The sequence below is a fragment of the Labrus mixtus genome, chromosome 5, assembly GCF_963584025.1.
Source record: "Labrus mixtus chromosome 5, fLabMix1.1, whole genome shotgun sequence".
NCBI lineage: Eukaryota > Metazoa > Chordata > Actinopteri > Labriformes > Labridae > Labrus > Labrus mixtus.
In genome coordinates, this window is record NC_083616.1 from 17,198,143 (window position 1) to 17,223,452 (window position 25,310).

The 25,310-nt window shown below is 38.8% G+C and overlaps 1 protein-coding gene across 7 annotated transcripts in view; it reads left to right on the forward strand.

Moving 5' to 3' along the window:
- The window catches only part of slc4a4a (solute carrier family 4 member 4a), a 56,075-nt gene that overhangs the window by 21,956 nt on the left and 8,809 nt on the right, over positions 1-25,310 (forward strand). For 3 of the 7 annotated variants that reach the window (XM_061038266.1, XM_061038269.1, XM_061038267.1), the window contains exons 5-24: positions 2,344-2,479; positions 4,465-4,625; positions 6,676-6,855; positions 9,323-9,418; positions 11,001-11,077; positions 15,128-15,285; positions 15,802-15,889; positions 16,231-16,385; positions 17,409-17,531; positions 17,895-18,069; positions 18,165-18,298; positions 18,511-18,785; positions 19,871-19,941; positions 20,377-20,562; positions 20,693-20,806; positions 20,980-21,141; positions 22,095-22,273; positions 24,235-24,307; positions 24,766-24,834; positions 24,927-25,100. In XM_061038266.1, the coding sequence (XP_060894249.1) occupies positions 2,344-2,479; positions 4,465-4,625; positions 6,676-6,855; positions 9,323-9,418; positions 11,001-11,077; positions 15,128-15,285; positions 15,802-15,889; positions 16,231-16,385; positions 17,409-17,531; positions 17,895-18,069; positions 18,165-18,298; positions 18,511-18,785; positions 19,871-19,941; positions 20,377-20,562; positions 20,693-20,806; positions 20,980-21,141; positions 22,095-22,273; positions 24,235-24,307; positions 24,766-24,834; positions 24,927-25,100 (2,786 nt within the window). The remainder of the gene's footprint in view (positions 1-2,343; positions 2,480-4,464; positions 4,626-6,675; positions 6,856-9,322; positions 9,419-11,000; positions 11,078-15,127; positions 15,286-15,801; positions 15,890-16,230; positions 16,386-17,408; positions 17,532-17,894; positions 18,070-18,164; positions 18,299-18,510; positions 18,786-19,870; positions 19,942-20,376; positions 20,563-20,692; positions 20,807-20,979; positions 21,142-22,094; positions 22,274-24,234; positions 24,308-24,765; positions 24,835-24,926; positions 25,101-25,310) is intronic. The other 4 variants (XM_061038272.1, XM_061038270.1, XM_061038271.1 and 1 more) reach the window with 2 other exon arrangements.

A 25,310-nucleotide genomic window follows, 5' to 3' on the forward strand; every position in this document is an offset into this window, starting at 1 on the left:
AAGAACACGCAAAGAAGAGAAACTGCATGTCTCCAACTTATGTTCTGTTTAGTCGCTTTCATCTGACTGACTAAAAGAATGAATCACTCAGTGTGGTAAGTGGCATTATACCTGGTGTTGTATGGATGTAGATGTCTTAAAGAGAGCACAGTAAAGTACTCAACTCTAAGGTGAGCCTAGCCATTCCTCTGTGATGCAGAGATATTGATAGACCCTTTATTTGAGAACAGAATACAGCTTCTTATTTCCCTTCTCACCAGTTGGTAACCTTGGAGAAAAAGGCCAGCGACACACAGAACTTTAGGGACTTTGTTGCCATCCTATGTGCCACTGCTACCCTGTGAGAATTGACTGACTTCCACCAACTGAAACGCAAACTCACACCAACAGATAGTTTGCTAAAAAAAAGGCTGATGGACAGCGAGGTTATTCAAAGTAGTGTGACGCATACACTTGATTGATTTGTCCCAGACACTGCTGTTAGCTTTGCTGCACCAATTTGGCAGAACAAAGTCACACCTTTAAAATTCAATTTCTTGCATACTGTTTTTTACGACATTCATAGCTTGACCAAACTGTAATCCTAGCAGAGGTTTTTTTTTCATTTAACAAGAAAAATGTTTAAGGTACTGGGACCCAACTGCACAAGCTGTTCTTAATTTCTAACTTAACATGGAGACAGGAAATGTATATGGCTTTGCGGCAATACAGTTCACACACAAGCCTTCAGTTATTGAGATCAGCCAGATAACCCATCCCAGTACTGTTTGATACAATGGCTGAGGCCTAGAGGACGAGGAGGGTGACAGATGAAGCTAAGAGGAGAACGAGAGAGTGACCGAGTAAGAAGCAGAGTGTACATTTCTGCAGATTGTGATGTAAGGTTAGGCTGTATTGTTAATGGGCGTTGAGGTTGTCTCTTGCATACAAATAAATAAATCCATTGGAGGTTTTAATTGCTTGAGATGCTACAGTGACTTCCTGTTGACATTGTTCGTTACTGTTGATTGGACAGCATAGATACTGCCCAGTAGCAGATTAACACGTTATTTAAGACATTAACAAACTTCCTTATATTTATTCAACCTGTTTTAGTAAATCGCTGGGTGAAACTAACTCTCACTTAGCTTGAATTTGGGAAGGACTTTACTTTCCAACTGGTGCAGTTCTCTGCCTTTAAATGTAGACGTGCCTTGATAAAGTCATGAATCACACCTTTGCTTTTCCAGCTTTTATAAGTCAAGACGTTTGCTGTAAAGGGGTCTGCTTGCAAAACTTTAATCAAGCAGTATTTGCTTGTCAGAGAAATACTATCAACTTTGAAATTAAGTCGAGTTACGTTGACGAGGTAAATGACTCTTGAGCACACCATGCAAATATTATAACACTGCAGTTCAATACTTGGAGCAGAGATGTGATCATTTCGTTCATTTTATACTTTCAAGGAACATGGAGTACCTCTATTGATGCACCATGTAATGATCTTGTGAGTTCATTTGCTGATGACATAATTATCTTTGTGTGCAGTTTTCTACACGCATGAGCCTGCTTTCATGAAAGGAAGCAGTGATTGTGGGCTGTCATGCAGAGTTCAAACATTGTATCCACTCGCTGGAACTATAGCTTTAATGGTATCTGCATGTTTGAAAAGCACTGAAATGTTTAATGTATGTATCAGTCCTGTTGAGATTCTGTTTGTGTTGCTCTCTAAATATTCAAACGAGAAGACAAGGGGAAGGAAAGCCAAGCCTTGGCTGAAGAATCGGCCAGTTTGTGAACCATTTCCTAATTGTTAATGAGGGCCTCCAAGGGCAGCTTGCCAAAGCTAGAGGGCCAATGGCGAAGGCCTGTTTGAACAGGGGGGCAGAGAGGGAGAAGGGGCTAGCTGTGGGGACACGGTCACTGAGGGGGACCCCTAAACCCCATTAGCCCCCTCCTACCTGGTTCACAAAGTGCTGGAGCAAGCAGTTGAGTGCGACTGTCACTTCCACCCGAGACTTTAATGAGGGTCTAGCAGCGTCTTTGGGATACTGGAGAGCTTCTGTCACTTACCGACTGCTATCCAAGGAGATAAACCTGGGTCAGCTGATTGAGAGAGCAAAAGGGGAGTCACTTAGTTGGTAAAGATGTCAAACAATAACAATAACCAAGAGGAGAAGGAGGAAAAGGAAGAAGACACGGAGGAGAAAGAAGAGGAGGTCATGGTGAAAATCCCTCCGCCTCCACCTCCTCCCGAGTTCAACAGAAAGAGTTCACCTGAGGAGGGGACGCCGGTGCCCGGACCTTTGCCCAACGGGCACCAGTTTCAGCCTGTGAACCAAAGTATTTTTACTCTCTCCTCAGTCTCACCAGCAGCCGAGAGGATCCGCTTCATGCTTGGGGAGGAAGATGATGGCCCAGCACCCCCACAACTCTTCACTGAGTTGGATGAGCTCCTGTCAGTGGATGGACAGGAGATGGAGTGGAAAGAAACAGCCAGGTAACAGCTTAGTCTAATTCTTTTGGATCTCTTTCAGCAGGGTTCCTGTATCTATATCTTTTGGTTTTAAAGTCATTGATGTCGTCAATTAACTTTCACTCAGTCAGTCACTTAGTAAAAAGTTATACAAGTTGATTGTTAAAAGTCATCTCCACTGCAAAAATCTTTGTGTTTATTTTCAGGATATAATAAACTTGCTTTTGATGCTTTAGATAACTGACAACCATTTCATAGTCAAGTAACTGCACAAACATTTGTAAGCCTCAACTAACAGTAGGAAGCTTGCTGTGTGCTTTGAATTTGGAGCAGCACAAAAGGCAAGCACACAGTGCTCCACAGGTTCCCCTTGTGTGGCCCACTAGTGGGTTGTGATGGGATAGAGATGGGATGATTGTTTATGCATCATTAGTGTGGATGAGTGAAGCTCTCTTGAGTAGGAAACTGGATGCCTGGGCTGCTGTTTGAGGCACCAAATGAGTTGATTTGTTATCTAGACCAACTGTACTTCGGATAGACGGTACATTTTGGTTCACTGTTGGTGCAATGATTTTCACAGAACCTTTACTTAAGAATGCTTTCATCACTGACTCTCCGTATGCTCTAAAACTGCAATTACATTTGTTCAAAGGAACTATAAAAGTCCAATTATTCCAAGTGAAATTATCTACAAATTTTAAGCATTTAGCAATATTATTCACAGATAATAAATCTTTCTAGATTGAGAAGTCAAAGGTCCAGCATTAGGCTTTTACTGACTCACTTACTCAAAATGTCACTTTCATCACATATCAGTCAAAATTCAAATTAGGAGGAGAGGATTGTGCTGTCCCACACAGTGGGTTGGGAAATTATGTTTCTGATCTTGTTAGGTTTACTGGAAAAAACTCTATTACAAAAAAACAAAGAAAAAAGAAAAACGTTAATCTACCTGGGATTGTTTTTAAGGTACAACTAGGTTAAAATAGAATTTATTGTCACTACTCCAGATTATTATAGTCAGCATACAGGGGAATACCAAGACAATGTCTTCACTAAAATGGATCGATTTGTGATCAGATTTCCCTGACATCAAGAATTTCAACCCCTGAGGAATGAATGAATAACACTGGGAAAATTAAAAAACTAAGAAACTGTGAAGGGGAATAAGACGGGTTAGAAAGGCTAAAAGACAACATCAGTTTCAAACCATTTAGTAGTGTTTAAATACTTATCATTTTCTGACATAAGGGAAATTAAATTAATCTTGCATCTTTGAATCTCATAATCATAACTCTGCAAATAGCTGCAGAGATTCAGATCCTGTCTGATTTGTCTTACCAAGTGCACTCAGAGACTCCAAATGAAGAGAAGATCTGAGAGGTGCTGGGTAGTACTGGCTGATGGCCAAGTACAATGTTGGCAGCCAAACTGGACCAAAAGAAAAACCCTGGTATTGAATCAACTCAGTACTAGTTGAGTTTCTCATCTCTATGACTCCGAGGGAGGGAGGAGAGTGACTGATTAAAAGAATACATTAATGAAAAAGGACAGATATCAGGGCTTCAGAGGGCTTTATTTTGGGTTGTGTATCATAAAGTTGCCAAGTGAACTGCTAGATTTTTGATGTAGCTTCAAACATTTAATTTAATTTAGTTCATTTTATTTGTCCTTTTTAAAATCAAACCGTAAAATAGGGTCTCTAAAAACCCATTTGAGAATATGTTTGCCCAGACAGAAAGCTGCACCAATTCACTGCTTCAGGCAGACAATACATTTAATATTTTGAAACGATCTGAAAAATGAGGAAAAGGTACATAATTGGATAATTTAAAAAAAATCTATAGCCACATTCAAACATCAACAGCAAGATGTGCTTGCTTCGAAGTCAATTTGAGATGCTTTAATTGTATCGAGTCAGACCAGCTCTTTAAAATAAAAAAATAAAAAAATCTGAATATTAACATGTTCTATCAGTGCCTGTAACACTCCTTTTTTCATCCTTCCAGATGGATCAAGTTTGAGGAGAAAGTGGAGAAAGGAGGTGAACGCTGGAGTAAACCCCACGTGGCCACTCTGTCCTTACACAGCCTTTTTGAACTGCGCACGTGCATAGAGAAAGGCACCATCATGCTGGACATGGAGGCGTCCACTCTGCCTCAGGTTGTTGGTAAGTCGGCGGGTCACTAACCAACTTATTTCTAGAACAAGGTATGGTTGTCTTGGGAGAAATGAATGCACATCAGCATATGCTCACATTGCAATGCAGGAAGTGCTTAGGAATTGTACTGTGCAGTGAAAAGATGTGGGTAATACGTTTTATTGAGTGCATGATTTGATGTTGGAGCTTTTTATGTTGAACCCCCCCCCCCCCCCCCCCCCCCCCACCTCCTCATTTATAAGGGTTTCTAGGTGACATGGGAAAATATAGAAGTGTTGAATACCATGTAGGTAGCTTCAATAACTGGGTTAGTGTGAATAGATGAAAAGTTCATCAACATTTCCATGATTACGTTGAAAAAACAAAGCTGCACAGACACCACTCATTGGTTTCTTATTAGAAGAAACTTAAAGAGATGGAAGAAGAGTAATAAGAAAAATTATATATAGATCATATGTTAAACTAAAGCTTAGAATATTATAGTTTTTCTAAGGCTCATTATCACCCCATATAACTTTTAAAATCATGTACTCAATCAAACCAAGACATTTACAAACTGAATTATCACTTATAAATTCATTTGAACTTTAATTCCATTTACTATGGCATGATCATTCCTTTTTTTCCCTACACACCGTTAATTTCTCTCTAAATATTTCAGCTAAGCAAGTCAATTGTTGTTGTTGTTGTTTGATACAATGACATTGATAAAGGTCAGCATCTTCCTGCCTGTACAGAAAACCCCTTACGTCAGTTTGATTAGATGTGCTCTGTGATGTACAGTGAACAAAGAGGCTGGTCTGTAGTGTTGCGTGCAGGTTAATGGACTTACACACATGGGTCAGAGGCTTTTGTTTTAAGAGGAATAAAAGGCCACAGCTCTGTGAGGTCCAGCCTGAACTGTATTTTATAAGAGAGTGAGGCATGCAAATAATAGTTGGTAAATGGTCCTACAAAAACTTCCTAATTTGAGGACAGCCAAACCTCGTTTCTGTTTGCATGAGGGAGAAGGAGGGAGACTCACCGCTCCGAGTGATTAATGTGAAGTAATTGAGTGTGCTGCATGGAGTGTACAGGCTGAACGGAGCTGGGCCTCTTGCTTTGAGGCTTGGTGCCTTGATGGATGGGACATTAACAGCACTAAACCCCCCACACGAGGAGAAACTCCCTCAGGGCTGCTATCTATCTTTTTAAGTAATAGTCAAGGCCTTTTTTGATTGAGCCGTTTCATGATGCCACTTTCATGCATTAGAATTACACTCTGGGAGGAACAAATTGAGTCCTAACGAGAATCAAGAGGGCATTTTTTGCTTCTATTCACTCTTCCAGAGTGTTTTCAATTTTGACAAGCAGACTTCTTCTGTTAAGTCTAGCTTCTATCCGTTGAGGCTTATAGCTAAAGTAAAAGCCTATCTCCTTCCTAAAGATTTAGAGAGGGTGATCCATGCATTTATAGCGTCTCGTCTTGATTACTGTAATTCTTTGTATGTGGGCTTGGATAAGAAATCCATCCGGTGTCTGCTACAGTTCAATACTCCTCGCCTCTTTACTGTTAAGAAAAAGAGAGACACATTAACACCTGTGTCTCTCTCCCTCCACTGGCTTCCTGTTTGTTACAGGATTGATTTAAAATTTTTGTTGTTGACTCTTAAAGCTCTTAATGGATTGGCACTGCCTTAGCCGGCTGAACATAGCCATGCTCACACTCCAGCTAGAATGCTTATGTCAACCAGTCAGCTGCTCCTGGATGTACCTAAAACTACTGGTCTTGTATCCAGGGGCCATCAAGCCTTAGCGTGGCTGCTCCGAACCGGGAACATGGAACAGCTTACCACTTCATATCTAATCTGACCCCACTCTTGAGTTGTTTTTTTTTTTTTGTTAGCGCCGTTGAAGACTCATCTCTTCTCTTTTGTCGTCTTCGAGATGCGAAAATGATTATCCCAACGGATTTGACAATTGTTACAATGAAGGAATGTGTATTTTTATTTTCTTGCTGGACGATTAACGACTGAAATCATTTATCCTCATCCTTTCCCCTCCTTCTCCGCATCTTCAGAGCTGATCACTGACAACCAGATTGAGATCGGCCAGCTGAAACCAGAGCTGAAGGACAAAGTAATGTACACGTTGCTACGGAAACACCGTCATCAGACCAAGAAGTCGAACCTACGCTCTCTGGCTGACATTGGAAAGACAGTCTCCAGTGCAAGTAGGCTGTTTACCAACCAGGAAAACGGTAATACTGATGCCAGTTTGGTGCAGTCTCCTCTTTGTTTTTTTTTTGTTTTTTTTACACATAGTGAAGAAAAAAATCGGCTCTTTAACTCCATAAGAAATTTGATCAAAAACATACAGTAGATTGACTTTGTAACTTCAACATAAGACCTAATCTTTATTATGAGTTCTGAGGGCTTTGAAAGAAAGCCTAAGTGTGCGATAAAGTATGCACTTCTGCCATCCTCTCCATGTAACCATCAATGTGTCCTTAACAGACTCCAAAAACATCTTTTTAATTGGAGACTTAACAAAAATGTTGCCCCTTATACTAAATCATGAAGGTGTTAACTCAAAATCCTTCATGTTAATACTACTAAACCTGTAATTGAAGTAGTCAACTAAAGCTTTCAGATGTCTTATGCTAATTCATTAGAAACATTTGGTATTATCACTCTAACAACACTTTGTATGCACTTACTGTTGGCAACTGGACTAACTGCACAGCTGAGATACTTTTCAAAATGGTCCTCAGCTTAATATTTTAACACTAAACGATTAGATTTTTTTTCCTCGTCCATTGGAATTAGTACAAACATTTCCAAGAATTTTAATACTAAAAGATTAAGATTAGTGCTTGCAGCAGTCAAGATCTAACGTCATTGAACTGTTAATCCTCTTTACATTTCAATTATCACAGAGGGTGGGCTGTCACTTTGCTTCACCAAGACTTATCTCAGACAAGAATAACACAGAACACTGTACATACAACATGTTTATACAATAACATGTCTGTAGTAACCTTTCAAACATGAGTAGTTTCCAACGTGAGCAAAGTGACAGCCCTAACACAAACTGATATCTATACCTGAACTGATAGTTACACATTGACATTGTGTTGAATATGTTATTGATCTGTTAAGAGCCATGAGTCATTGGACATTTAAATTATTTATTACATGATATCAGATTTTATGAAACTGGTCTATGACTATCATAATAAAAGCTCTTAATGTTTATGATCTGTTGTGTTGCAGTTTTTAAAAAGAAGCTAGACCCAATTAAAAGTCTGAGCCTCTTATTTTTGTTTTTTGATTTGATTAATTTATTTTCGTGTCATGCACACAGAGTGCCCAACCCTCATGGGCTTATAAGACACCAAAGAATTCAGTTGCAGTGGATCACATTTACAAATCGTAACATTACAAAGTTGCCGGCTCCTGTCACAATTCAGTCTTAAATAATGTGCTATGTCTTTTTTCCCAGGCTTTACAAACAAAATCTGCTATAACAAAGGTTCCTTTTTTAAAACACAACTCAAGTTTTTCATAATCGTCTGGCCAAAAGGAATCAACATAAATTGAAGACATTCTTTTAAAAAGAACATCCCTGATGTCATCATACATCGGGCAGTAAAACAGAAAGTGAATCTCGTTTTCAGTTTCTCCTAACTCACACAACAAACAAACTCGGTCTTCCTCTGGAATGGCATTAAACCTGCCGGTCTCTAAAGCTAATGGCAATTTTGCTGAACGTAGCTGAGCACAGAGGGATCTTTGTCTTTTGGTTAAATTAAATTTAGCATAGGCTTCTACGCTGTAGCAATCCTTTATGAGACAATACGTTCTTAGTTTTGGTTTGCACCATATATCCACAGACCATTTCTCTTTGTACATTAGAAACATATTATTTTTTATCTCCTGAATATCACAAGTTAATTTATTTAGAAAAATAAAGGACATATTATTCTTATGGAATACAGATTTTATATTATGTACAGAATTGCAAATTAGATGTTCCGGGAAAACCCAGACACCAGAAGCATAATCAGACACTGGACACACACATGAATGATAGAGTTGTGTATAAGTCTGAAATCCCAGATTACCACAGTGTTTAACGTTGTTCAGTACAGATCCCAGAGCTCGACCAGTTGACTGAGTCAAAACACTCACAGCTTCTTTAAAAGTCATGTTTTCATCCAATGTCAAGCCAAGATATTTATATTGATCAGCATATGATAGCACTGTTGTGCCTAAATTAAAAATAACTGGACTTCTTACTAATGATTTTTTCCTGAAATGTACTACCTGTGTTTTTTCTTCATCCTCTTATCAGGATCACTGACATAAAAGGCATAATTAATTATCATTATACAACAACTTCATAAAGATAAAGTACACATACTAGTTTATTATTATGTCATTTGACTCCTGTCGAGGCGTCCCTGTCCAATGACTCATGGTTTACTGATTTAACAATGTCATTCCTCACACCTCACAGTTTCTCTGATTAGCTTTTAGAAATACTTATCAATCATGTTTTCATGTCTCTTACTAAAACACTTCATTTTGCTCTACTAACAATGCTATTCCTTTGGATCAGTGGGCTTATCGTTAAACTCTCCTGTCAACTCTTCTGCTTCTTTTCCCTGCTTTTTTCTTGCTACTCTTGGATTGGATTTGATAACCTTCTGCCGCTACTAAAAGCTCGCAGTCCTCTTGACAACTCGGTGACCTGCCTGTCAGGTCGTATGTCAATGGAGGACTTGCAAAGCCAAAGGAGTTCCAGCATGGACTGGCTTAGTAAGTTCACTGGACTCAGTTCATGTACAAACTGCAGACCAAGGATCAGTAGAAAATCTCTGCTTGTGTTTGTACTAAAAAAACACAGTTTTTATTCTTTCTTTATGGACTTAATTAAGGCATATTTTAAAGTACAAAGAAGCTGGTGTTTTTGCTCTGTGAATCTACCAAGACATAAAAATGATATTTATATTTTAAATTGAATGTTTAATTTCTCTCAGATGCCACAGTATCTAACTTTTTGGCACGTATCGAATCTGTGTGGCTCAAAGAGAAATTACAAAAATGTAATTATGCTACTTTTGTTTGGTCCAACGATTGGATTACTTCCAGCTGGAACTTGAAAACTGCAGTTTGAACAAAGGAACTACAAAAACATTGCGTTAAATGTGAACACATCAGTCAATTAGACTAAATGTATCAAGTAGAGTAGAACTAATGTGTGTGCATCCTTGATCGCAAGTGGTTTATTTATTCATTTCAGAGGTTTTTTTTTTTTTTTTTTAGCTCAAAACCTTAGAAACTTTATTAGGCCTATATCAGGCATATTATTTCCCACTGGCTGCATCATACTGACAAGCATGTTATTACCCAGAATGCTCAGGGTGCAGATGTATGAACCTGAACCACAGTGGCATCAGAATTTGCTCTCATTTGCGTCTCTCTGGACACAGCCTCTTATCTTGAACAGCTGCAGCACTAAAGTAAGGTCACGTTCTTGCTGTCAGCTCTCTGCTGCTGAAGTTGACGAGGTGGAACCAAAAGTCAGCAAAGTGTCGATCAGAGTGTGCCGTCCACCTGCTTCTGTGAGGAAAGCACTTAGGGAAAGAACCTGATGGGAAAGATGGACACTTAACAGTGAAGCTTTTCTATATGTTTTTCAGACTAAGGATAGACATTAGAAAGTATAAGCCAAAAAATATAAGAGAATAATGTTTGAGGAATAATAACTTCATTAGTCCAGTAGAATAAAGTGATCCAATCTGTAACCGCTCTGTAATTTTTGGTTAATATGTGGAGATTTAATGCTCTATCAGAAACGTTTTGTCCTACTGTTTAGCATACACTTTAAATTGCATTGAGAGATGCTTTAGTTCCATATCTGCTAACATGTTATAAGCTAGAAGATAGCTGTGCCTTATATTATTTTCAGAAAACAGTGCAGCTTCTTTACATTCTAATTACTGTTTTTAGACTGGCTCGTTAGTTTGAATGAAGCAGCAACAGTCTTAAAGTTTTAAGCTTCTAACACATTGTATGGAAATGCAACATTTGTATCTTTTAGCCAGCGTAAACTGACTGAAAGATAATTTCAACGTAACTTCATAGTGATAGTGGAGTGGTATGATATTTTTCCTCTTGTGCAGTCCTGGGTTGACGGTGAACAATCTCTGTCAGTGATTGTCTTTCGGATCGCTTTAAGAATTTGCTTGTTGATTCTTTCGGGTGCTGCATGTGGAGCAAACTGTCTGGGCCACTGTCTTTTCATGGGTCTCTGCCATCCCTGGTTTCCATCCAGTTCTTAGTTCTTGGTGTTGAGGTGAAGCTGCTCTAACTTTTCAGAGTTGATATGTTTGAACAGATAGTCCCACCACAACTCACAAGAACCTGACCTCCAGCAGCCTGAACGACATTTCTGACAAACCAGAAAAAGAACAGGTGAGTTAACCTGAATACTTCCATGACTTCGTTGTCTTGTTGTTGTACTCTGTGGTTGCTAGTGATTCCCTGTTAATGTGTTTACCTTTTAAACTTCCCTCTGGATAATTATTTGCATATTTTTAGCAATTTATAAAAAATGCATTTTCCCTGTCTTAACATCCAATTTATAACGAGAGTGGGAAATTGTGGTGCAATTAAATGTGTTCACTGGCATAGCAGTCAGTGCGCATGTTTTTTGGACTGAAAATCTAATTGAATCATTATCAAGGAGAAAACCAAAACAAACCAAAGCTTTAGAGGATTGTGACAACCCTGGTTGTTATAGACATTGATTAAACAGCTGTGTTAAATACTTGATTCTGATTGGTCAATTACCTACAGCAACAGTCGGCGATCCCTTGATAGGTCACCGTTGTTCAGAAGAACACACTGTTACTAGGAAAAGCAGGCGGTTGCTAGGGTCGAGCTTTTATCAGACAATGGAGGACTAACTGTAATCATGTCAATACGTGGAAAAAAGTCCAGATAATTTGACGTCTGTGTGTTGACCGTGGGAAAGGAGAAAATGTTAAAACCATATGCTATGACAGAGAGATCAAAACTAAAAAAGGCACAGGAAGTTAACACAAAACATAATGTGCAATGGAAAAATTAGATTTATGTTACAGGTGCTTGGAGTGCCCAAAAGGGGAGATTACAGCCCTGTATTTCAGAAACTGGTTACTAAATAGTAAATATAAAACATAAATTAATCAGTGATGAATGGGAAAAAGATACAGTATTGTAATGCACATTATATGATATCCATGATCGTGTTTGCCTTTGCCTTCTCGCATTTGTAGAAACAACACTCATCCATTTTGCTTATACAGTATGTTTCTGAAAGTACATCACAACATAGCTTTTTGTTGAACGACAGTGTAGCAGATATAATATTGTAGTTTATTCAGTGTATCCCATAGCATAATGTTTGATAGATTTCTGTAGCTACTGTTGAAGCAACAATCCTGGGGTAAAAACTCCAAAATGTTCAGCTTTGATTGGGACTTCTTCCCTATTCAAGTCCTAAAATCACATTTCATTTTAGGCTCTGAGTGGATTTGTGACTTCACAAAAATTGGATCAGCAGAAAAGGAAATTAGTTTTCAGATCATGTTCCTCTGCAGGGAGCAGCACTTGTAGTTGAAATGTCCGCATGTGACAAGAAAATGGTGTTTCACCTTATTGATATTTAGACGTGTTGCTGTTTATTTAGATTACCACTGTTTATATAAACCTCTTATTAATTTAGTCTCATGGCAGACCGGGCCTCTGGCAGAAGAGAATTAGGTCAGACTTACCCAGTAAGACTTCCTGTGGGACAAGTAGAGTAAAGAGGTAACAGGACAGGAAACAAATCTCCTAAACTAAAACTCTTTTTCACCCACTCAGCCTATCAATACCACTTATAAGGTTCCCTCTGTGGGCCTGCATGCAGTGATCATCTCCACAGCGGCCACATGTCTGTAGTAGTACAGTAACAGTTTACAGTACACTTTAGTTTCAATGCCTCAAGTATTTAAACATTCCTTTTGAACGTTGTTTCACCCTCTTTTAATTATTGAAGTAAATAGCAATTTAATTATAGTGCTGAAAAGTTTAAAAACTTCATTTAAAAACAAAAATCCACTGAAATCAATCAGAACAAACTATGACCAGTTTTCAGTAAAACTACTCTTTACCTTATTGTTCCCAATGAAGCTGCTGATTATGGATTTGGGTTACAATATCTCATATCTACTCAAGCATAGTTAATTAAACGGTATTAAGGTCTACATTAAAGTAGTGTTGCACAATAAATCACAGGTTTATTGTAATCACAATACTGTTTATATATATATATAAACTAAATATTTAAAGCTTATCACAAAAGTCTGAATTTATGCAATAAATAATACAAATTATTTCATGGAAAGAAGCAATTTTCTCTCCCCATGTTTACATTTTACCTATTGGTAAACATTACCTATTGGTAACATTCTCATAAGTAACATTGTCCGGAGAATAATGGCCACGTTTTCACAGCATTTTGATGCAGTCAGATGAGGCTCAGGCCAGCTATCAGCTGCTCTTTCAAAGCTTTCACGTTTCATGCTGAGTATCCCTGCATAGTGCGCTGTCAGAGAGGGCATTTAGTGTCCGCGGCTGCATCTTTTATCAGAAAAGAAAGACACAGTGGGCCTGTATTGATCAATAGGACCAGATTTGATCAGCAAATTTCTCTTCCTCGACAGCAATCCTTAGTAGACTGTATGATTTATTTGTGTCATTTGTTAATCTTGATTATTTTGTGTTATTTATGCATTCAATACCTAATTTTACTTGTTAAGTACATGAACGAGTGTAGCCGACTGATGTGTTTAAACCAAAAGGTTCCAGATTCATGCCTGTTGTACAACCCAGGTTTAAACCCTAATTTCCACATTATTTGTTGATTCCATCTTTTTGCGTACTAGATAAATGAGGGACCTACAGGGAGATTTGTGATTGCCTGCTCAACCTGCACACATTTTTAAAACTGCCCACTCCCAGGAGATTTGTGTTTGGATCCCAATCCCAACGCAGCCTGCTACTCTACAAAAACAATGAAAACATGAATGACATAAATGAGTATCAGCCTCATGTTCACAACCAAACTGGACAGATTTGATTGTCTTGTACGCTTTCAGTTTAAGAGGGCAGTCTAGTCTAGTGTGGATTAGCAGTGAGCAGACATGGTTTGCATTTTTAACACCGCTTTAACCTCACCACTTAATCATTTACAGACAGACCAAATGCTAACACGGCTCAACAGCCTTTGATTGGATCTGTATGAATCTTGCCAGCTGAAGGTCACCAGTTTATAGGATTTCAGTCTTCAAAGGTTGACAGCGGAGATTTTGCCAGTGCATGATCTGGGGATGTTAAGATTGATGACAAGTGATCCACAGACAGTCTGTCTCCATTTTGTTCTTTCTTTCCCTCACTAATGGTTGGTCCTAAAGTACAAGGATAAAAAAGGAATATGAAAAATTAGGGCATCTCTACGTTTTAACCATTTGTGCTTATTTGTATTTAATGATTTCGATGTACTGAACTCATATCAAAGTTACAAAACTGCTCTTACATCACGTATTTAAAATAATAATAATCTGTTTTTACATAAAATGTTTGGTATTGGCCTCACTCTGACCTGGGGAAATGTCAGTGTTCACTCTGATCTAATCTATTTAAATCCTGATTGATAATGCCAAATTTAACATCATCCATCATCATTGTTGCCCAGTTTAGTTTCTTAGATTTATCTTTTGCAGATTCTGTTATTTATGGATCATATTCATTAACTGTTTGAGACGGGGTTTCACATTTCTCGACAACAAATGCCCTAAAAAAAAGTTACGGGAAAATGGTGTTTCTAGATCTCCTTTCATTTTTAACACTATTTCAGAGGACACCCCTGATAACAGATAACAGTAATAATAATATTTACCTGGAGGGGCCCGTGGAAGTTTGTATTTCACTTTGAATTTTTCAGCAGGGAAAATAAATTGACTGCTCCAAAAAAAAGTTGAGAAGAATCGTCTTGAATATAGAAGCTGAAAGTTTAAAAACATTACAGCTCTATTTGTTTGTGTACATGTTAATACTGTTTGTCAAACTTCACATCAGAATTTTAAATGTCTACAATACATTTACGGTAAGATGTTAAAACGCTCATTTGAATCAGTTTCGTCAGTCAGTCTGTGAAGATAATGAAACACCATTGGCATTATTGTCGTGTAAACTGTGTAACCTGTGTTAGCTCAGCAGGCATCTGAATGCCATATACATGCACCTCCTCATCAGTGTGACAGAAAGAGATACAGCCTCATTTTCACACCACAGGAGATCCTGGTTTGGTATTTCGGATGAATGGGATTGTCCTTTTTGATCTAGGTTGTCTAATTGAATGTGCGTTGTAATGACCGGCTTGCTGGTGTGAACATAAAATGAAATGTCTCCAACTCTTCTTCTCTTTTGTGCTTTTAGCTGCGGAACAAGTTTATGAAGAAGTTGCCAAGAGACGCGGAGGCCTCCAATGTGCTGGTGGGGGAGGTGGACTTCTTAGACTCGCCGTTTGTGGCGTTTGTTCGATTGCAGCAAGCTGTGATGCTGGGAGCCTTAACAGAGGTTCCTGTTCCTACAAGGTAGCTGAGATTCATGTCTGAACTCCTAAACTTCTACAGAGAAAGTTAAATGTGTTAGGGGGCATAGTTTAATAGAAACGAGTCATTCAAAGGATAGGCACAATGACTTTGCAAAAACTAAACATGAAATGCATCACATAATCAGGTATACATATTACGTATTTTGTGTGTTCGCTTTAGATTATTGTGATATATAGAAAGGAAATTAAAGATATTAAAACATTCCAAAATTGAATTAACATACAAAACTTAATTTTTTTTTTTTTTTTATCAGCTTAACATAATAAGAGGTACAATCTTCTGCAGGGCTTATGTAAAAGACTGGATTAGTTTCTGAAAACACTGCTTTGTTGTGTCGTCTACCTCTGGTGTTGTTGTGACTAAAGAGCCATTAAGACATTAAGAGGGTGGGACGTTTTTGTTTTTCTACTTGGTTTTTATATTAAAGAGCTGTCTTCTTCAGATACCCCATCACTTCCATACTTTACAGTAGGAACAACTTTGCTCTGTTTGCAGATTTTTATTCATCTTGCTTGGACCCAAAGGCAAAGCGAAGTCGTACCACGAGATCGGCAGAGCCATCGCGACGCTGATGTCAGACGAGGTCAGTATGCCAATACCACACCTCATCTTTGTTACTGTCTATTTTCTGACACTTGAAGCCTCATTAAGCTTGTTCCAGAACAGGGAGTAAGACAATGCAGGAGGAACAACATACAGCTCGATGCAATACCCAATCTTTGAATTCTTTGTTTTTTAAGCAATACTTTGCTCAGAGTCAAACTGTAGGCCAAATAAAGTTAGAAAGTCATAGGATCTCATTCCCTTTTCCACTTGATTGTCATATTTGATATCACAGATGGCTGCCTGGTGACACCGCATGATTTGACAGGCCTCTTTCACACTTGACTGCCTCGTCCCCTCACTCTGTATGTTTGTGTTCAGGTCTTTCATGACATTGCGTATAAAGCCAAGGACAGACAAGACCTGCTGGCCGGTATCGATGAGTTCCTGGATGAAGTGATCGTGCTTCCTCCTGGAGAATGGGACCCGGCCATCAGGATAGAGCCTCCAAAATCACTCCCCTCCTCTGACAAAAGGTCTGGCAACAACTCCAACTTTTGAGCTTGCGCTTTGTTGCTTTGTCTCAGCTTAAAAAAAACCAAACAATAATCATCAAAATGTTTATAGCAAGCCGTCTGCAGTGTTACTTTAGAGAGAACCAGAAACTAGAACTAGAGGTTTAAGAATGAGAAAATATAACTTCCCTTTCTGTGAACACTGTTTTGATAAATGTCAAATTGTTTGTAAAAGCTTTAAGAGGATTGTGAAGTGACTGTAGCCTAGAGGTGTAACCACTTGAGCGATTTCACTGTTATGATCTAATCTGAACCCACAACTGTTCACTGATTCTACAAGACCCTCGGGCTGCGCACAAGTCTTCTGGTTATTTATTAAATCCATTTCGACATGCACACAGAGGAAAGACTGCAGTGAAGAAGACATGCATGTTTGAGCTGAGACAAATTCAGGCACCTCCACATATGTACTGCATAACAAGAGTTATATTCTAACCAGTGTTATGTAGTGCGGTTGTGTAAAGCGAGAGGCAAACTAAATGTAACTGTAGTATCAGTAACAGGATCCGACGATTAAAAAAAGTTAGTGGTTACAGTATCAATACAAGAGGAGATTAAAGAGCATGGTAAACAAACAGAAATTGATGGAAAACAACTCGACCCGACATCAAACATTTAAGAAGCCACCTGTTTTAAATGCTGTGTGTGCAGTAACTACATTATCGTACGGAACAGCAGAAGCTGCAAAATCACTGAGGTGTGTCCATAAGTACAGCACAGCGTTCAATTATTGAACAGCAGCAGTGGATTTTATTTAAAGACACAGTTTGAATCGGTAAAGTCAGAGCATTTCAGTTCATTTCATGCAGCTCACTCAGACAAAAAGGCAACACAAGACCCTTCAAGTTTTGATGTCACCACTCCACGCTGTATTTAATGTGTTCCACTATATGACCTGCTTTGAAAAAACTCTTTAATGAAATAAGTTATTAATATATGAGGTTATGAGCCTAGTGGACTGATACTTAAGTATGTGTATTTTAGGAAAAACATGTATGCAGGAGGAGACTCTCAGATGAACGGAGACATGCCTCATGACGGAGGGCATGGAGGAGGAGGAGGAGGAGGAGGACACGCTGTAGGGGACGAGCTTAAGAAGACCGGAAGGTATCAAACAGTTAATAAAATCAACATTTTCTTAATTGATTCATTACTATAATTTCATGTTTTTTAATGAATATAGAATTTTTGAATAGTAGTTTTTTATAACCATTGATAAATGTGTCAACCAACAAAAGTATGACCTATAAACCTTGGTAAAGCAGAGCTAGAATGTAACTTATGTCAAGCACATACTAGAGTAAAAATGTGGATCTTTGAAACATTAAAACACACTATTCTTACGTGACTACTGAACCAGAGTGCAGCATGACCCTAGGTTTGACTGCAGCGTCACAAATACATAAAAATCATTTCTGTGTTTTGTTTGGTATTCCAAAAACAACCCATATGTTGTGTTTCTGTTTTCAGGTTCTGTGGGGGTCTATTACTTGACATAAAAAGAAAAGCGCCTTTCTTTGTCAGTGACTTCACCGATGCATTTCACATTCAGGCCTTGTCAGCCATTTTGTTTATTTACTTGGGAACTGTGACAAATGCCATCACCTTTGGAGGTCTGCTGGGAGATGCAACAGAAAACATGCAGGTCAGACTGAGCTTTGCATCCTTCCGTTTAGGATTAAAGTTAGAGGTAAAAGGCAGTTTTGGTTCTTCCCTAACTCTTTCCCTTCATGTGTGCAGGGTGTGCTGGAGAGTTTTCTGGGAACGGCAGTTGCAGGTGGGGTTTTTTGTCTGCTGGCTGGCCAGCCTCTCACTATCCTCAGCAGCACTGGTCCTGTTCTGGTGTTTGAACGGCTGCTCTTTAATTTTAGCAGGTACTCTCCCCCTTTTCTGAGTTTTCCAAAGTTCCAGTTAAACGCAAAGTATGTAAATCCTGCTGCCAGCGGGCTCTCAATCAATACAGTCACAAAAGATGACGTCAGGGCTGACTTTGCTGAATATCTCAGCTTTCTTCTCTATGTGAAAATGTATTCCCTGTATCAAATCTATTTAAGTAATTTATTTTGTGTTTTTTTTTTCCCCCCAGAGAAAACGACTTTGACTACTTGGAGTTCCGGCTGTGGATCGGTCTGTGGTCGGCGTTCTTATGCCTAGTGCTTGTGGCCACTGACGCCAGCTTCCTGGTTCAGTATTTCACACGGTTCACTGAGGAGGGCTTCTCCTGCCTCATCAGCTTCATCTTCATTTATGATGCCTTCAAGAAGATGCTCAAACTAGCTCACCATTATCCTATTAACTCCGACTTTACGATGGAGTATGTCACACAGTACGACTGCCTATGTATGGCCCCCACTGTCCTCGGTGAGAAATGGTTTAACTTTGAAGTCTAGATACTGTTATCCTGGCTTTGAGTCAACAGTGTATTTAATCCCTGAATATCACATGTAAGACACATTGCTATTGATTTGTCCATGTTTTAATAACATGTTCTCTCTGAAAACTAACCAAGTAAACCAGATTTATTTGTACAGGTTTCATACATATGGATTACACTTAACAGTCATAGTGGATTAGCATCTTACTCCTCTAATTTAATGTGATCCTCAAACATAGCATTGATCACCAGCACAGTTTAATGACGGAGATCATTTGAAAAAATCAGAATGCAAAATATAATTTAACCAGCCTCTCAGGCAAAGACACATACAAATAGCAATGATAATAATTTCATGAATTAATTAATTGATAATAAAGAAGAAAAAAAAAACAACAACCCAAAAATATCCAAATAGTAACTAGGACTCTACTACAATCCTTAACAATACGTACTACATCGATCAATAAATAAGAAATCAAGTCATTCAAAAAGCAACAGGATTGTCAAACTGTATTTTCAGTCCATGTCTTGAGGCTTCAATACCACACAACAAGTGTTTAATTCTCTTTTGTGATAGAGAATAGGAAATGCAGAAGGGGAAGCCTGAATTTTGCTTTGAAAAAGAAAAACCCTGTCTACCTGACTCACACATACACACAAATATACTGTCTGTACCACTCTCAGCCAAACCAGCTGTTTACCTCAATGAATTAAATTTCTTGGTTTCTTTATTGATCTATTGACCCCAATTATTTCTCCTTGATTCTGAGTTTTTTTTTATTTTTGGGGCATTTAATGCACAGCTACATTAGATAGACGAACAGAAACAGAAGGAGAAAGAGATCAGATGGCCATAACATTTGCTACACTCATTGATGTGGCTAAGATTAGCTTTTACCGTAGGCTATATGAGCCCAAAACAATGATAACTATAATTACGATGGGATTGTAACATGCATGGCAGATATACTGAGAAAGCATTAAGGTATCAGAACATAAAGCTGAGTTTCAGATGACTCAAAATCACTAGAAACCTGTGTTGAAGGGAAGTTTTGTGTTGTCTTTGCAGAGAATAGTTCAACAATCGTTGGCGATCCTTTGGAAGGTACTTCAGTCTGGTACTGGAACAACACTGATCTGGTGAGTTGGTCTTGTGTTTATTGCTGTACGGAATGCAAAATATTTCCATATGATATATATATACTACATGTTGTGTGAACCATGGCTCGATTATACTTAAGTGTGCTGCATATACATTACAGATTTACTTCAATCAGCGTTCAAATTGAAGGACTCTGGTCTGACAACCTTCAAAAGACCTGTTACAATCTATAAAGAAGCAAAATTAATCATCCGATAAGCACAATGTTTTCAGTTTGAGGTTACTCTGACAATCTGTGACTCTACTCTGAAGCTATCTGCTGCAGTTGTCTCTCAGCTCGTTCCGCCTCTTAGGTGCAGACAGTTGTTACATTCAAATCCTTACACTCAAAAACCCCCTCTTGTACCTGCAGAGCTTTGTGTGACACTCATCTGTCTCGATAGCTGTCTCAGATTCTCATTGTTTCTGTGCAGCCAATGAACGCTACGTGGTCGTCCCTCACAAAGACGGATTGCTTGAAGTACAAAGGGGAGCTGGTGGGCAAGTCCTGTGACTTTGTCCCGGACATCACCCTCATGTCCTTCATCTTGTTCTTTGGCACTTACACCTGCTCCATGTGTCTGAAGAAGTTCAAGAGCAGCCCGTTCTTCCCCACCACTGTAAGTCACTGTCGGCCGCACAGAGCTGATCTAATCCGACAGGTTCATCTGTTATCAAAATGAACGTGGTGTTCAAATGTTGGAACAGCCAGTTAACAGAGAGGTGTTTTTTTTTGTTCACTTCCACCAGGTCAGGAAACTCATCAGTGACTTTGCCATCATTCTGGCCATCCTCATCTTCTGTGGAGTTGATATTCTTGTGGGAGTAGATACTCCAAAACTCATTGTGCCAACTGAATTCAAGGTGAGGCCCTCCCTGCTTCCCTCATGAAATAATAGTTTAATAATACAAAAGAAAATGTTGAAATTCCTACCTTGTATTTCCAGTACTGTAGAACAGTCATTTTACAGTCTATATTAAAGACACTAAAGGCCAGTTATTCATTGTAATAATTTTTCCGTCTTTCTCCCGTGCAGCCAACAAGTCCTAACAGGGGTTGGTTTGTGCCCCCTTTCGGAGGAAACCCCTGGTGGGTGTACATTGCCTCTGCGCTTCCTGCCCTGCTGGTCACCATCCTGGTCTTCATGGACCAACAGATTACTGCTGTGATCGTCAACAGGAAGGAGCACAAGCTGAAGGTAAAAGACCATTTACTAATAAACTATTCATTTTTAAACAGGTAGAAATGTATAACCCTCATATGTAAGGCTTAAACATGCCTAAGTAACTGTTCGTTTTAGATGTATACTGGAGCTAATGTTCTTCTTGTTAGTGAGGTAGTATAGTGAAGTGTTGGGAGTGAAATTTACTCCTCGTGATACAAGTGGGAGATTTGTAATAATTGGCTATTCTCAGGAGAACAACAAAATCTAGAGTGTTATTTTTCAACATAACCTGCTTAATAAATCGCTTTGAAATTGCTTTAATCTGTGTACAATCTATATAAATTATTTTTTAGATTTTTACAGACAAAAAAAACCATTTTCATTACATGATAAGAGTAAGACTTCTTCTTCTCTCCCTCTCGTTGTATCTCACCTGATTTACGTGAAGTTAGGATTTTCAAGTGTTCCCCACAACAAACCACAGCTTGTACTGAACACTGTCTACCTTCACACTGTAGTTAAATATTGTTGTCATTCTTCTCATGGGAGTGAGAGATGTTTCATGGCAGTGAGTGAACACAGCTCAGTTCAAAAAGCAGATGCTCAGAGAGCTACAGCTGAACTTGAGAGATCATGTTTCTGATATCAGCTCTTTGACAAGGATCAACACATCATTAGTAGCAGAAAGGTGCCAGAAAGCCTAGTCATTATGTCACGCACAAGGATATAGTCATTGAAGCGGACAGCCCAGGCTTGACTCCCACCCTCAGCATTTTGCCTCATTCCTCACTCTCTCACCCCAGTTTCTTCTCTATCCACTATCCTCTACTTAATGGCATAAAAAAGCCAATGAAAAGAGAATGTTGGAGATTCTTGCATTGTATTAGGCATTGCCTGGGTCTGCAACCAAGCTCTTAAAACTGCCACAGCCTGACAGTGCACATATAGTAAACAGTGTTTGACCTTGTGTTTCTTGTCTGTACCAGAAAGGGGCAGGTTACCACTTGGATCTGTTCTGGGTGGCAGTCCTGCTGGTGGTTTGCTCCTTCTTGGGTCTGCCGTGGTACGTGGCTGCCACAGTTATCTCCATCGCTCACATCGACAGTCTGAAGATGGAAACTGAAACCTCGGCTCCGGGAGAACAGCCCAAGTTCCTGGGTGTGAGGTAAGACCTTGACAATGTTTCAGAGAGTGCATATGATTAACTATACAGTATTGTCAACAGAAACATGTTAAAAAAGCTTTACTACATCCACAGCAGAATAAACATTATCATACATAATCATGCTGATGTCAGCAACAAGTTATAAAGGATTTCCAAAGTGATGTCGGGGGGGATAATAGGGATCATTAAGGGGGGACCCTGATTTTCACTGACATTAAGTCGATAAGAGAAGCAATTATCGGAAAACAACAAGAGATATATGACACAAAACACAAGCCAAGAGAAAAAAAATGTCTGCAGACTTGCTGGAATGCTACAAAAAGTTTTAATTCCATCAAAATCTTAACACTTAGACCTGAGGTCTTCTAAATTATCACCTGAAGAAGACCTCGGGTCGAAACGTTGAGATATTATCTTCTTCCTCGGTCTGCTGTATTCGTACCACCCTCCACCTACATGATGTGCGACTAACTACCCCCTTTTTCCAAAACAAACAAGCCATTCCATTTTATGCTTATCTAAAATGTACTTTTTCCAATAAGAGGAGTTCATTTGATATATACATTAGGATAATAACATTTTTGAGATTATGTGAGGGACGCTGAAGAGGGACAAAATGTGAGGGATTTGTGTGAACTAATTCCAGTTAAATGTAATGAACCGCATCTTTTTTGCAGCATCTGGAGTTGACGTGCCAACAAATGTACAGAATGACACAGCGATGTTCTTCGTACTAACTCTTAACTTTATAGGGTTGGGCTTTCAAATTGGCAACCTATACCACTGGAAAGCAGAATAATATGGCAAAGAAAAACACCAATGGACTCTTTTTGGTACTTTTCCATACTGTTTGATGAAGTGTGGCATAAAAGTTGAAGGAGGTTTGGTGTAAACTTTTTTTTACAGAAATTAGTCTTTCTGGCTAGAGAAGAAAAATACACGTCCTAATTTCTGATACAAAAATGATTAAATTCCTCTTCAGCCCACAGGCAGAATTTCCACAAATTCATATACAATTTGCTAACATAGTTTTGAGGTGTCCTGTTAACTAACACAAACATAAACTCTGCAGTGAAAACCAGCTCTCTGTTACATGTAATGACCTAAACTGTTATAAGGTGATTTGGATTGTGAGTTAAGCTAAGCTTGAAAAACATTTACACAGTAGATAACAATCGGATTGTTGATCCGGATTTGTTTATTTCTGCCTCTGGTGTTTAAAACTGCAGGTTTACTTCACAGGGAAGTTGAGGAGTTTACATCATCTCCACTTGATCAAAGAAGTGTAACATTTCTCTCTGGTATTGTCTGAATTTTGCAGAACTACTAGCCACACAAGCCCTGCCAGAAGGGCGTGGTCAGACACAGCTCATTTGCATTTAAAGCTACAGACACAGAAACAGCCTGTTGTGAGCAGGGCTGAAATAGAGGGGTTTATAGTCATGATAAAATACAGGAGCAGAGTGGATTTTTACAGGTATGTTTTGGGAAGCTCTGAGACTTACAGTATTAAAACTTGTTGAAAAGGAACACAATATGATAACTTTAAGCTTTAACTTTAAAATGGTCTTTGTTGCTGTGTTAATAAACAACAAACAGTATTATGAAATGTGAACATGTTCCAGGTTTTGTCATGGAGGTGGAGTTGTTTCTGTTTGTCTAACAAGTGTTTTTGGTGATGTCCGTCTTCAGCTCCTGATGGGTCAGCTGTAAGCTGAACAAACAAACTCTTGTCTTGCATGCCAGTGAAACATCTGCACTGACTGTGAAGTGTTGTATCCAAATGTTGGACTTGTTTTTGCTTTGTTTTAACCGAATGTCCTTTGGGAAAAAATTATATCAAAGTTGTCAACAAAATGTTTTGGGGACTTAGTTATTTTTGGTATCAGAGACTGAAAATGTCCAAACCATACAATTACACAAAACAGTTTTTTGAACCTCTTATTATTCTTATTTTGCAGGGAACAGAGGCTTACTGGTGTGGTTGTGTTCATCCTGACAGGACTATCTGTGTTTATGTCTCCGATTTTAAAGGTAATTCAGATATTGTCTTTATATTTGTGTCTGTAGTTTGTTCCTTAGCCTTCTAGTTTAATCTTTACAAGAGAGTAAAATGTAAATTATCACAGATTTTTCAGGGATTGTGTTGAGTGGGAGGTAAACAAAGAAAATGTCTACTGTGCATATGCCAAACAGACAAACAAGGAACAATTTTATTCATGATCAAGAGGGAACGCATTTTTTTAATACAAAGGTGGTCCTCATGGAATTTAATCATATTATTGTCTGACCAAATTTGCACATTATATTGAGAGGTGGAATTAACATGATAACTGAGCACCAAATTAACTATTCATAATTCTGCTTGAAGCACTTTTAACTTAAACACTGACTACAATGGCTGCGTAGAGCATTTTATTTTTTCTTCTATTGCTCTGTGAAAGCTACAGTATCTTACAGAAGCTATGTTTTTCTTTCCGTGTGTCACCTAGTTTATCCCCATGCCTGTGCTGTATGGAGTCTTTCTTTATATGGGAGTCGCTTCACTCAATGGAGTGCAGGTAAATACTGCATTTACAATACATTTTGATTGTTAACTTAAACTATTAACATTGATTATTTTTCCTAATTCTGAACCTCTTGGTGTGTGTAGTTTATGGATCGTCTCAAGCTGCTTCTGATGCCAGCCAAGCATCAGCCGGACCTGATTTACCTGCGACACGTCCCCCTCAGGAAGGTCCACCTCTTCACCTTCATCCAGATTCTCTGCTTGGCTCTGCTCTGGATCCTCAAGTCCACTGTGGCTGCTATTGTATTCCCCGTCATGGTAAGAGGCTCTTTAGAGCAACACCACGCCAATTTAAGTTGGTCCTGAAGCTGAGAATTACCAATCAGGCAACCAAAACAACTATTAACTTTATACTCCAAAGGATGAGAGAAGGAAGTTAGGACAGATGACTTAAAGCTCTCAAAGATAAAGCAACTTACTCCAGTCATCTTGACCTGATCAGATTGAATTATTAATTAAATTTTCATG